We start from the raw sequence: 13,747 nt of genomic DNA on the forward strand, positions 1-13,747 counted from the left end.
GTCCCAAAATGAGTGCTGCTCCTTCTATTTGTAATTTTCTACCCCCTTCTTCCCTTGTGGGCTCCACCACATCGAACTCCCTTCTTCCCTCTTCTCTCTCCAAATCAAATTCTCCAAGGGGTGTGTATTCCCTCTTAGAGTGGCCCCCACATCCCACTAATGCCACGATTTTCTCCTTTTTCCTATAGTGGGTCCCTTCTTAATCAAAAATTATGCCTCCTTTGCATTTACCCACTTTTCCTAAGTTGTGAGTCCAAATTTTAATAATCTTAGGCAAAATTGGTGTGGCTGACTGGTAATTTTAATTAGAGGGGATATCACACCAAGACAGCACATAGGTCGAAGACCCAGCGATATTCCACATTCCATACTGCAGGATGAATCTGGCAGCAGGGTCTGAGTAGTAGGCACAAATATTTGGACCCTAGTCAACTGGCCAGTAAGCATTCAGAGAGATGCCTTTAGCCTCCCAATTAAGGATACACCATTTATTGAAAGCATCATAATCCCAAATCTTGCGTAAAATGTAAAGGATCGCTCCCTTTGTTGCAATGTTTTTCTTTGTTCAGCATATTCAGCATTTCTGTTCATAAAGAACTGGAACTTTTCCTCAACTGATTTGGGTTGTTCTTCACTAACATTGCTTGATATAGAGATTTCAGAGCAGGGCTTTTTTACATTTAGTATCCTCTGATGGCACAGGTTGGACCTCTGCACTACCACAAGAAGAATTTTGTAAAACATTATGGATAATATCACCGTTCAGAAATCAGAATAAATGTATTACCTTCATGCAGTTACTTTGGAGCTGAATCAATCTCATCAAAAATGGCATTCGATCACTAGGCAAGAAGAGGTGTTTAATGCCATTTCGACCTCCTCATTCAATTTGCTAATCTCTTCCTCTCATCGCTATTTCCTCGCTAGCAGGTTCCACAGATGTTGGGTATTCAAGGATAGATACAGAACAAACATTCTTGACATCTGCAGAAAGGTCAGCATGGCCAGCAAAGCACTGGTCAAATGATCTCATTGTTGGGGAGCTCTGATCATCACCATCATAGTCAAATCACTGGTCTGTACAGGAATAAACACCAGAAGAAGACCGAGATCTCTAGAATTTCTGTACAGGAATGAACACCAGAACAGGACTGAGATCTCTAGAATTGCTTCGCCTGGAGTAAACCACATCATCATCAAATAAGAGGTTATCAAAAAAACTAGCTACTACACCCTCGATGAAATACCAGACCCATAGATCGTTGTGAGTTGAACAAGGTTCTGCTAGAGCTGGGGCTCCTGCCCCTGGGCCATCGACCTTTTCTACACATCATATCCCTCTGTATCTCTCTTACTTAAATTTAATATTAGATCCTACTTTTATCGGATCACATTTTGTTATTATAGAAGATGCTCAAGTTTAAATTCTGAACACAAGACCAGATGATTAAATATTATTGAATTACAAGTTTTTTAAAAGGAAATAAAATCTGAACCCCCGGGGTGTAGATCAGTTGGCGATAGTGCACTGTTAAGGCACTCCTTGAAACGTCGCTGGTTCAAACCCCTGATTAGCCCTGTGTGCTGCACAAGGGGTCACGTTGGTATGCCTGGAGTTTATAGTGGTAGTGGTCAGAATTGATCCCATGTCACGCAAGTAGGAGCCTGGCCCAGTTGCCAATTATGCCAGTTCACAAACAAAAAAAAGGGAAATAAAATTTGCATGACACCTTAACCAAAACAAGGGGAGTTATTTAAACATTATTGCTTGCTTACAACATAATTCTATCGAGATTCAACGGTATATATTATGGGCTTCAATCGTAATCTCTCTTATAATGGATTCATTTCATGTGAAGCTAATACTGGAGTTCGCCTTAGTAAATTCTAATGGTGTGATATTTTTGTAATCAATTGCTTAGTTTATGTTTTATATTCTAACTGGATGGACTCAAGCAATGTTGTGAAAAGCGTGAGCGGGATTAAATCGGCGCGGGGAATGAACCGGAAAAAATCGGAATAATCGGGAAAAAAACGGAAAAAAAGCAGGAAAAAATCATTTGGTACAAAAATATTCGTCTTTTTTCATTTTTTTTCAATTTTTTTCAATTTTTTTAATATCTAAACCATCTACAACATAAAATAAATACATTGACACATAAATATGATAGAAAAACTAATATATAAGATGTTTAATATCATTTCTAGCGATAAAATCACACATAACATTGAATCATGTCCTGAATAGTAAGTCCTGACTCCTGAGTCCCAACTCAGCCTCAAAATATCAACAAAAAATATGATAATGTATCTCATCATGTCATAATGTCATATACAATAAAATGAGGTCAATCCTATTGATTTCCTCTACCCCTCTTGCGAGAAAATGCCACAGCTTTCCCTTTCCCTCTAGATGTAGATGCTGGTGCCTGTGCTGGTGGAGATGGCAGTGGAGTTTGATGTGCTCTAGAAGTTGAAGAACTAGAAGTAGGAGCTATAGGAGGTAGACCACGTCCTCTACTGGTGGCAGGGGTAGCCCAAGCAGGTGGTGTCACCTGGAAACATTACAATCTCCCAATCCTGAAAAACTGATAAGTCTGCTGGATTTTAAATGAAATCTAAAATTCTACTTTCTCCATATATAATCCAATGAGGCTGGAACCACTCTCAAACATCCTGAGTCATTTCATGGTAATGTCAAAAATTTAAGTAAAAGGATGTCACTTTTACTTTAAGAATTTAACATTACCATGAATAGCATATCCATACTAGGGCCTAGACTTGATCATTAAGCTGCCCCACTCAAAAATTATTTGTTTCTTTCAAAAAAAAATTGCATGAAAAGACCCAAATGATCAAATGAAAAACCAAAAAAAAATTTATAAAATCGTGCTGTCCCGGCAACCCCGAGCTTTTTTCGGAAAAAAATCGCGCTTTTTCGGAAAAAATCGGCAAAAAGAAATAGTCGATTTTTTCGTGTAAAAAGCGCGATTAAATTGGCGCGGGGAAAAAAGCGCAATTTTTTCAAAAAAGAGCGATTTAATCGCGCTTTTCACAACACTGGATTCAACTGATACAAGCTGCCAAAAACATGCATTTGCTAAAAACACTAAAGTGTGAAAATCTCAAGATCCTCTGTGGGCGGGCATAGGGGAAGAAGTTAAAAAGAGAAAAATATGACAGCAACACAAATTATCCGCTAGAGATGACAATGATGCCAACCCTTGTCCCACCTTCTCGTGTCTTCAAAGTTCATATAGCTGGAAACATCCATTTATGAATATAAAATAAATGCCAGCCTCTAGTAGTATCAGAAATATTTCTCTAACAGCAATTTTTTAAGTTTGCTTCAGGAAACTTGGTAGCTAAACAGAAGAGGGATGCCACCATGGTGAAGGAAAAAAAAATTGGAATATGACACCAGAAATAAGTGTTAAAAGCCTGATCAAATTTATTTCACAAGCAAACATAGCTTTTTTCTTTCAAAAAGGCCATTTTATGAATATGAAAACATTCAGTTTTAGAAACCACGTAGATAACATGCGGTCATAGATGGTCTATTCTACTACTTAAAGCAACGATAACCTGCAGTCGAGGTCACCTCTAAAAACACAAATGAACCTTACGTTTTCATGTCCAATGATGGCAAAATATCAGAAGAATCCCTCGCTTTTCCTGAATTCCCTGCTACAGAAGGATGACAAAAATTTCAGATAATATGAAACATAATATTCTTGTCTATAACATCCAACTCAGATATACGTTTAATGATAAAATGACCTACATATTTCAATCCTGCAGCACACACAATATAATCATATAGCCTAGTTTATCTATATACTATACAGGCAATGTATTCAATAAAGAAATTCTCATATCAAAAACACAAACTTTTTCAATAATGTTGTCGTGAGGTAATGGCGTCCACATATGGTAGTCATTAATGAACAGCCATCACTCCCCATCTGATGCCACAACCACAACTATTATATATCCCAAAACTAATATAAAGAAGGTATGAAATGGAAACTAAAATATTCTTAGCCATAAATGCCTAAGGGTGCAATTAAACGGTTGATCTGTCATTACTCACTATATAACGGAAGCTCATATTTGCCACAACCCCCCATCAAATTGGTGGCAATTCTGTGTCATATCAGCGAAGCTTAGTAGAAGTAGAAACAGCAAAAGGTATAAAGGGAAAAGCAATGCAAATAAGTTCCAAATGAGCTCAACGACACTATAAACAATAATAAACTAGAGCATGTAAAAGTCAATGGCTAATCTTTCTGGATGAAAACAGGGTATCAATTTTTTAATCATCCAACATTTTGAGGGGATGCGCCAACTATCATCAAGGACAGGAAAAACTGAAAAATTAAATAAAACTTACAAACCAAAAGGTTGGTAAATCCTTCTGCTCTTCCAGAATAATAAATCACAGAGGAAGTGTCATAGGTTTGAAACAGATTAGCTGGGGATGGAATAAACAACCAAAACGAGTTCTTTGTTCTATGGCTACTTCTCAAATAGCTTCAGAAAGTAGGATTGAAAAAATACAGTTACTGAAGGACTCAACTTATCATAGATTGGACCAAGGGAAAGAATAAGATACAAAACCTGCTTCAAGTCATCATGGACAGTGAATGAGATCAGGAAAAAAATACTTGGAGTACACTTACATCATAAAATACAGCGAATTAAAAGAGAAGGAAGGCAAGCTCCCAAAGGAGGCCTTATCTTTGCAGGCGGGTACACTTTCAAGAGCAAGAAACAACACAGAAAGTGTAACGTCCTGCAGTCATCGGGCAGCCGAGCGCGCTTCCTTACCTCCATGCGATGCGGTTAAAACATGCGATGGTGCGTGGAGCGACAAGGGCAGGCACATGTGCGGGTGTAATGGCGTCTCCACGAGTTTATATGGCGTGTGGGAGTGCGGTGTTACGATGGGCGAGCCGACCTTGTGGAGGGGCTTCGTTTCATTGTGAACGCGTTGGTGGAGAGGTCGGCCATGGGGCGACCTCCACACGAAGTTGCATATAAGTGTTGCGATGTGGGAAGGCATTTGCAACGAACACAAGTCGCTCTCATCTACGAGCTAAGGTGCGAAGGAAGGGTGAAGCAAGCCGCGGCAAGGCGCAGTTCTATGCGCCCGCCCGCCGGGCAGTCTACACGGATTTAGCACGAAGTCGGTTGTGGTTGAGGCGCGGGTGGAGGGTGCGCTAGGGCGCCCGCCCGCCGGTGTTGTTGGTGCGAGTTGGATTGAGCCGGGCGTGGGTCGTGCACGGCGCGCCTGCCCGTTGGCAAATGAACTTGTGTTATTGTATGTTGTTGTATTTTGGGTGAAGGTTGCGGTGAGCGTGCCGTGCGCTCTTGCACGGGCAGCGCCCAACCTTGTGTTTATGAACGTCGGTGGAGCGTTCGCTCCCGGTCATTGTAATCTTTCTTATATATAATAAAAAGATTACTTCTCTTATATTATTGGGTTATTATTATTCTTGTATTATTAATGGATTCCGCACATTAATAATGTTAATTCATGATTATTATGAATTGTTGAAGGCGTAGTTCGTAAAGTTAATTAACGATGGATAAAGTTATTAACTTAGGCGGTGCCGCATCCGGCCAATTTAAGGAAAAAAGAATTGGGGGCGTGACAGTTGGTATCAGAGCAAGGTTTGCTCGTGAAAGATTTGATGAAGCCTGATAGAGCAGGGTTGCTCATGACAGGTGAAGCTGATTCAGGGTTGAAGAAGCTTGATGAACAAGGAAAAGTTATGGAGAAATCATGGATGAACAGTCTGGGTTTCGTGGACTTGATGGTTCATGGCAAGACCATTCAAGCTCTGGTGGACACGGGGGCCACTCATAACTTCATGACGACACGGTTGGCAAAAGAGGTTGGACTGATGATCTTCCCATCGAATATGGAATTCAAGGCAGTGAACTCTAGAGCTAAAGTGGCGGGTTTGGTACACGAAGTACCTGTGCAGATAAAAGACTGGAAGGGTTAGTTGGACTTCACGGTGATGGAGATGAACGACTTTGATGTGATACTCGGACAGAATTTCTTGAAGGGCAACAAGGCTATTGTTGTCCCCTTCTGTGATAAGGTGGTGCTGGTTGGACAGTCACAAACTTGGACTTTGCCCACTCATAGGCAAAGGAGGGAAGTCAAGGTGCAGCATGTTTCGGCACTAAGTTTGGAGAAGGCTATGAAGGAGTCAGATATGGAGACATATGCGGTGATGTTCAAGGATGTCGAAGGTGATGGAGTGGGGACGCCTGTTCCAGCTGAGATATCTGATGTGCTAACCAAGTATGCGGATTTGATGCCTGATGAGCTTCCGAAGAAACTTCCACCAAGGCATGCAGTGGACCATAGCATTGAGCTTGAGCCAGGAAAGCAACCCCCGGCTAAAGCACCTTATCAGTTGTCAGGGCCTGAGTTGGAGGAATTGAAACGGCAGTTAAAGGAGTTAACTGAGGCAAGTTTCATTAGACCTTCAAGGTCCCCTTATGGAGCTCTGGTATTGTTCCAGCGGAAGAAGGATTCGAATGAGCTACGGATGTGCTGTGATTACCGTGCATTAAACAAGCAGACGGTAAGGAACAGGTATCCTTTGCCATTGGTTGCTGATTGCTTTGACAAGCTTGCGAAAGCCCGAGTGTTTTCCAAGCTGGACTTGAGGCATGGGTATTATCAGGTGCGGATAGCTGAAGGAGACGAGAAGAAGACTGCAATAGTAACAAGGTATGGTAGCTTTGAGTTCTTCGTTATGCCATTTGGTTTGTGCAATGCTCCTGCTCAGTGATGCGGGGGAGCGCCCCCCCCCCCTTCGAACCCGCTCCCGAAGCGCGCTCCGGGCGGGAGCGGCTCGGGAGCGGGTCGGGAGCGCGCTCCCCAAATCGCTCCCGGACGGGAGCGATTTTCGGGAGCGCGCTCCCGTAAAAAAAATTGCGCTCCCTGGTCTGTGAGGGAGCGCTTCAGGGAGCGATCGCTCCCGCGCTCCCGGAGCGCTTTTTAATGCCCGGGAGCGATCGGGGAGCGATCGCTCCCTGATCGCTCCCAGGCATTAAAAAACGCTCCGGGAGCGAATTTTAAAAATTCGGGAGCGATTCGGCGGAAAAAAATTCCGCGGACCCGAAAAAAACAAAAAATTTAACTTATTTTTTTGGATTTATAAGCCCAATGGGCCAAAACAAAATCATTTCAATGAGATTGAGCTTGAGTTTGAGAGCAAAGGAGCAAGGAGCAAGAGCTGAGGAGCAAGGAGCCAGAGCTGAGGAGCGAGGAGCAAGTGCCAAGGAGCGAGGAGCAAGCTTGCAGAGGTAAGTAACTTAATCATTTAGTTAGTTTAGCTGGTTAGGTGGTTAGTTTGGTTAGTTTAATTTACCTGTTTGAGTTTAAAGATCATTAATTTAAATTAAATTAATAAATTAAATGAATTAATCCCAATAAACTAAATTAATTTGCAGATTCAAGACTCAAACCCTACAAACATCAAACACGATGGACCTGGGGATTTTTATTGGCATTTTCCTCTTCCTGGTCCCTTTTCTGGTTATTATGGTGGTGGAGAGTAGGAAACGGAGGGGGCCTGAAACTGAAGAGGTGGATGAAGAAGCCGGAGGAAGTCAAATAGGTGAAAACCCCAGTGAGGAGGATGTGGAGGAGGGTGAACATAAGGGTCAAAAAACTAAACAAGACCAAACTCCATTGTGGAAATATGTTCAGAGGCCTGAAGCAGGGAGAGGGGGTGGAACCACTAAATTTCATTGCCCCCATTGCAATTCTGATTTCACAGGCTCATACACCCGTTTGAGAAGACACCTTTGCGGGAAAAGGGCATGGGATGGAGAGAAACAAATAGGAATCAGAACTTGCGACAAGGTGTCAACAGAAGATAGAGCCAAATACATAAAGGAAGAGGAGGACGCCCAATACAAAGCAAAAAGATCAAGGGGTTTCTTTGAAAGCTCACAAAGAACTCCTTCAGCATCCTCCCAAGGCAGTGGATATGGACATGGAGGCTCAGGGTCATCATCTTTACGCCGTAGAACCATATCAGATTTCCTTGATGAGGGGTGTAGGAATGATGTGGATTCAAAAATTTACAGGTTCCTCTATGCAAATGGGATACCATTCAATGTTCTACGCTCACCTTATTGGCACGAAATGGTTTCTGCCATAAATGATGCCCCTAAAGGATACAAGAGCCCTAGGTATGACAAGGCAAGAACAGTTGGCCTTGATCATGAAAAAGCAAAAATATCACATTCTTTGAATAAAATGACAAGTTCTTGGACTGACAATGGGGTGTCCATTGTATCTGATGGATGGACAAATGTAAAAGGCAAGCCATTGATAAGTGTTCTCGCTGTGTCCCGAAGTGGTCCCATTTTTCTAGCTGCACATGATTACTCAGACAAGTTCAAGACCGCTATCAACATTGCAGAAGCATTGCTTGAAACAATTGAGCGTATTGGCCCATACAATGTCATCCAAGTCATCACTGATAATGCTCCTAATTGTAAGGCAGCGGGAGCAATTATTGAGGATAGATACCCGAACATATTTTGGTCTGGATGTTTGGTTCACACATTGAACCTTCTGTTGCATGATATTGTCAAAAACAAAAATGAACAATACCAATGGATTGGTGATTTGTACAAGAAAGGAAAAAAAATGATAAAATTTATTACAAATCATAGCAATACCCATGGCCTTTTCCGCAGTCACTCGAGATTGGAGTTGCTGAAGATTGCGAGGACTAGATTTGGTAGCTATTACCTCACCTTCAGGCGCCTTTTGAAGGTAAGAGAGGGTTTAGCTAGCATGGTATCAAGTCCAAATTGGCAGGTGTTAAAGGAAAGGGCTACAAATGTAGCTGACATTGCAGGTTTTGAAACGGTGGAGGAGGCCGCTCTTGATGGGCAGTTTTGGACAACTGTGAGACAGGTATTGGATTTCACCAAGCCAATTTATAACATGATTCGGTTTGCAGATACAGACAAACCAGTGATTGGTGAGGTGTATGAGCAAATGGATACCATGTTGGGGGAAATAAAAGACATTGTTAATAACAGAGATCCCGACTTGTACAATCTGATTCACGATTGTGTGTGTCAACGGTGGAAAAGGCTTAACCTTCCACTACATTGCTTGGCGTATATCCTTACGCCAAAATACTACTCAGATTCTTGGTTGGGCAAACCTGCAGCAGGGGGTGGTGTTAGGACCAAACCCCATTTAGATCGAGAGGTAACTAAAGGATATCTGGATGCATTAGAAAAGTTGGTGCCTGACAGGGAGGAATGTGCAGCTGTGCGCCTTGAAATAGGCAGATACTTCACTGGCAGTGGTTTGTATGGTAACTTCCATGCAATGGACGACAAAGATAAATTTGATTCTCTCACATGGTGGGAAACATATGGCGGCGACGGACTTTTGCGAAAATTGGCATTGAAAGTTCTTGCACAGGTTGTAAATTCTTCTTCTGCAGAGAGGTGTTGGAGCACCTACAGTTATATACATAATGTGAAAAGAAACAGGCTCAACGAAAACCGAGCAGAAAGCTTGGTTTATGTGCACTACAATTTGAGGTTGTTGAGCCATTACTGTGATCGGGCTAATGAAGATCCCACATATAAAATTTGGGACAATCACCCTGAGGACGACAATTTGGAAGATGGCATTGTACATATGGAAGAACTAGAAGATGAGCTTGTACGGAATGAAGCTGAAGCAGCTGCAGCAGCCATGCCACCTCCACCTCCACCATCCAGTTCTCGGGGCCCGAGTCTTGTTCCATTGCTGTCGCCACCTCCATCGACACCCTCGCGTGGAGGCTCTAGTTCTGGTCGTCGGTCTGGGCGGGAGACTCCTAGAAGACCGCCAAGACCTACTTATACTCCTGGAGACTCTCGTGGCAAGGGCCACTTGTAGATTTACAGTTTACTTGTCTTTTTTAGTTTCTATTAGACTTGTGACTTGTCACTTTAGTTTTCATAACTGTTCAGTGTTGAGTTTTGAGTCCTTGACTCTTGACTCTTGACTCTTTCATATCATTATGACATTATGATATTTTTTGTAAACATTATATCACTGGTGACTGTGACAATGAAAATTTGAAGTTTGAAGTTGGGCCTTGGCAATTATAACTCATTGGTAATGATTGTGAATTATGAATATGATGCTTTGTGAAAGACTAAAGTTGTTTCATTTCATCTCATTATTCATGTTTCATTTTATAAATTTTTAACATTTCATATCATGTTAACAGTTAGAAGTTAGGACTTAGAAATATCTTCGATATTACTTCTTGTAATGGTTAAACTTGGCTTACAAGTACAACTTGTTACTTTGGTGATCAATGATGATAAATGTTATTGAATTGAATGTTATTTTAATTTATTATTTTACTAAGGTTGATGACGATTATAATTTCTAGATGATTGATGTGATATGGTTCAATGATCAATTTATGTTTTTTTATGTTTTTTATGTCTATTTCATCATTCTACATGTTTTTGTTGACATATATGTATCAAAAATTAAAAAATATAAAAAATATATATATTTTTAAAAAATCGCTCCCCGATTCGCTCCCAAACCGGGAGCTTCTGAAAATGGTCGCTCCCGCTCCCGCTTCCGCTCCCGCTCCCCGCTCCCGCTCCCCGCTCCCAAGTAACACTGCTCCTGCTACATTTTGCACTTTGATGAACGATGTTCTACGACCATACTTGGATTCGTTCGTAGTAGTATACTTGGACGATATAGTGGTGTTCAGTGACAACATGGAGGATCATAAGAAGCACTTGGCGATGGTGTTCGAGGCACTGAGGGCAAATCAGTTGTTCTTGAAGAAGTCTAAGTGTGTGTTCGCTCAGACCGAGATTCCGTTCCTTGGGCATATTGTTGGTCAAGGGTACATACGGATGGAGCCGAGCAGGGTGAAGGCGATCGAGGACTGGGTTGAACCGAAGAATGTCCATGAGATGAGGGTGTTTTTGGGCATGACCAACTACCAACGGAAGTTTGTAGAGGGGTACTCCAAGGTGACATCGGCACTGACAGACTTATTGAAGAAAGACAAGAGGTGGAGTTGGACGAACAAATGTCAAGAGGCATTTGATGACTTGAAGAAGAGGATGGTTACAGCACCGATACTGAAGTTGCCAGACTTCGAGAGACCATTTGAGGTGCACACTGATGCTTCGGATTTTGCCATAGGAGGGGTTCTTATGCAGGATGGGCATCCGGTGGCATACGAGAGTCGGAAGTTGCAGGATAGAGAATGAAGGTATCCGGTTCATGAGAAGGAGATGACTGCAATCATTCACTTTCTTCATGTGTGGAGGCATTACCTGATTGGGAAGCCGTTTGTTGTCAAGACTGAAAACGTTGCAGCAAGTTATTTTGCATCACAACCGAAGCTTTCTGCGAAGCAAGCTCGTTGGCAGGACTTCTTGGCAGAATTCGACATGACTATCGAGTATAGACCGGGAAGGCACAATGCGGTAGCAAGTGCCCTTAGCAGGAAGGGACAACTTGCAGCATTGGAGGGAGAAGACCGGGCAGCAAGGAGTAGGAGTCGAGTTCAGATTGCAGAAGAGACGCAGAATAAGATCAAGGAAAGTGTTGAAACCGATACTTTGGCGCAGAATATAGTGAAGCAGATAAAGAAAGGGAAGACACGAAAGTTCTTTCTACGAGATGGGTTCTTGTTCTTTGGAAACCGACTCTATGTTCCAAAGTCATCTGGGCTCAGGAGGCACCTTTTGAAGGAGCGCCACTATTCTCCGTGGGCTGGCCAGCCAGGGCAGCGTCGTTCTTTGGCATTGTTGGAGAGAGGATTCTTTTGGGAGAAGATGCGGGAGGATGTAGAGGAGTATGTACATACGTGCATCATTTGTCAGCAGGACAAATCGGATACTCAGAGGCAAGGAGGACTGTTGTAGCCTTTACCGATTCCAGAGAGGCCATGGATGAGTGTCTCGATGGACTTCATCACTCAGTTACCACAGGTTCAGGGGTATAATGGGATAATGGTCGTGGTCGATCGTTTTTCCAAGTATGTTGTCTTTGTTCCTACAAAGGTACCTTGTGGAGCCGAGCGGACTGCGGGGTTGTTTTTTAAGAACATAGTGAAGTATTGGGGGATGCCATTGAGCATTGTGTCGGATAGAGATCCGCGTTTTACAGGGAGATTTTGGACCACATTGTTCAAGCTAGTCGGGACGAAGTTGTTGATGAGTTCGAGCTACCATCCGCAGACAGATGGGCAGACCGAGAGGATCAACACATTGCTGGAGGACTACTTGCGAGTTGCGACATTATGTGACAGCTGATCATAAGAATTGGCATGAACTCTTGGATATTGCTCAGTTTAGCTACAATATTCAAAAGAGTTCTGCGACCGGGTATAGTCCATTTGAGTTGGTGAATGGACAGATGTCGGTTGCACCACATACCGTAGTGACGAGAAGTCCTCATGCGAAGAAGTTCATGAAGGCTTGGGAGGATACCTTGGAGTTAGCACGGTTACGCTTGCACGATGCTGCAAGGAGGATGAAAAAGTATGCTGATCGTGGAAGACGGGAGGCACACTTCAGTGTGGGAGATATGGTGTTTCTCAAGATTACCGGGGAGCAGTTTCAGCTAGCCAAGGGGACTACGAGCAAACTGACACGGAAATATGAGGGACCATTCCGAGTGAAGAAGAGAGTGGGGGAAGTTGCTTACGCGTTGGAGCTTCCACGCCATATGCACATGAAGCATCCAGTTTTTCAAGTGAGTCAGTTGAAGAGATGTAGACTTGATTCAAACCATCCAAAGAGAGCTGAACCGCCGAGAGGACCAGCCGGGATTGTGGACAAGCCAGGACTGGAGTTGGAGAAGATTTTGAGACTCAGAACTACAGGGGTTGGTTGCCACATGAGAAGGGAATTTCTTGTTAGATGGAAGAATGCACCAGAGGAAGAAAATTGGGAATCGGAGGACTCACTTTGGAGATGGAAGGACAAGATCGAGAAGTACAACAGGAAGTTGATGAGACGAGCAGGATTGTCGAGGGCGACAATGATTTCAAGTGGGGGAGGATGTAACGTCCTGCAGTCATCGGGCAGCCGGGCGCGCGTCCTTACCTCCGTGCGATGCGGTTAAAACATGCGATGGTGCGTGGAGCGACAAGGGCAGGCACATGTGCGGGTGTAATGGCGTCTCCACGAGTTTATATGGCGTGTGGAGTGTCGTGTTACAATGGGCGAGCCGACCTTGTGGAGGGGCTTCGTTTCATTGTAAACGCGTTGGTGGAGAGGTCGGCCATGGGGCGACCTCCACACAAAGTTGCATATAAGTGTTGCGATGTGGGAAGGCATTTGCAACGAACACAAGTCGCTCTCATCTACGAGCTAAGGTGCGAAGGAAGGCTGAAGCAAGTCGCGGCAAGGCGCAGTTCTATGTGCCCGCCTGCCGGGCAGTCTACACGGATTTAGCACGAAGTCGTTTGTGGTTGAGGCGCGGGTGGAGGGTGCGCTAGGGCGCCCACCCGCCGGTGTTGTCGGTGCGAGTTGGATTGAGCCGAGCGTGGGTCGTGCACGGTGCGCCCGCCCGTTGGCAAATGAACTTGTGTTATTGTATGTTGTTGTATGTTGTTGTATTTTGGGTTGAAGGTTGCAGTGAGCGTGCCGTGCGCTCTTGCACAGGCAGCGCCCAACCTTGTGTTTATGAACGCCGGTGGAG

The 13,747-nt window shown here is 43.5% G+C and overlaps 1 protein-coding gene across 4 annotated transcripts in view; it reads right to left on the reverse strand.

Moving 5' to 3' along the window:
* Positions 1–13,747, reverse strand: part of LOC149182893 (protein PHOSPHATE STARVATION RESPONSE 1-like) — a 238,099-nt gene that overhangs the window by 53,382 nt on the left and 170,970 nt on the right. For 3 of the 4 annotated variants that reach the window (XM_089416985.1, XM_089416983.1, XM_089416984.1), the window contains exon 8: positions 3,627–3,687. In XM_089416985.1, coding sequence (XP_089273111.1) covers positions 3,627–3,687 — 61 coding nt within the window. The remainder of the gene's footprint in view (positions 1–3,626; positions 3,688–13,747) is intronic. The other variant, XM_089416986.1, reaches the window with a different exon arrangement.

The sequence above is a fragment of the Pinus tabuliformis genome, chromosome 3_2 (genome assembly GCF_031772625.1).
Source record: "Pinus tabuliformis cultivar Carrire ecotype Pingquan chromosome 3_2, CPIR1, whole genome shotgun sequence".
Taxonomy (NCBI): Eukaryota; Viridiplantae; Streptophyta; class Pinopsida; order Pinales; family Pinaceae; genus Pinus; species Pinus tabuliformis.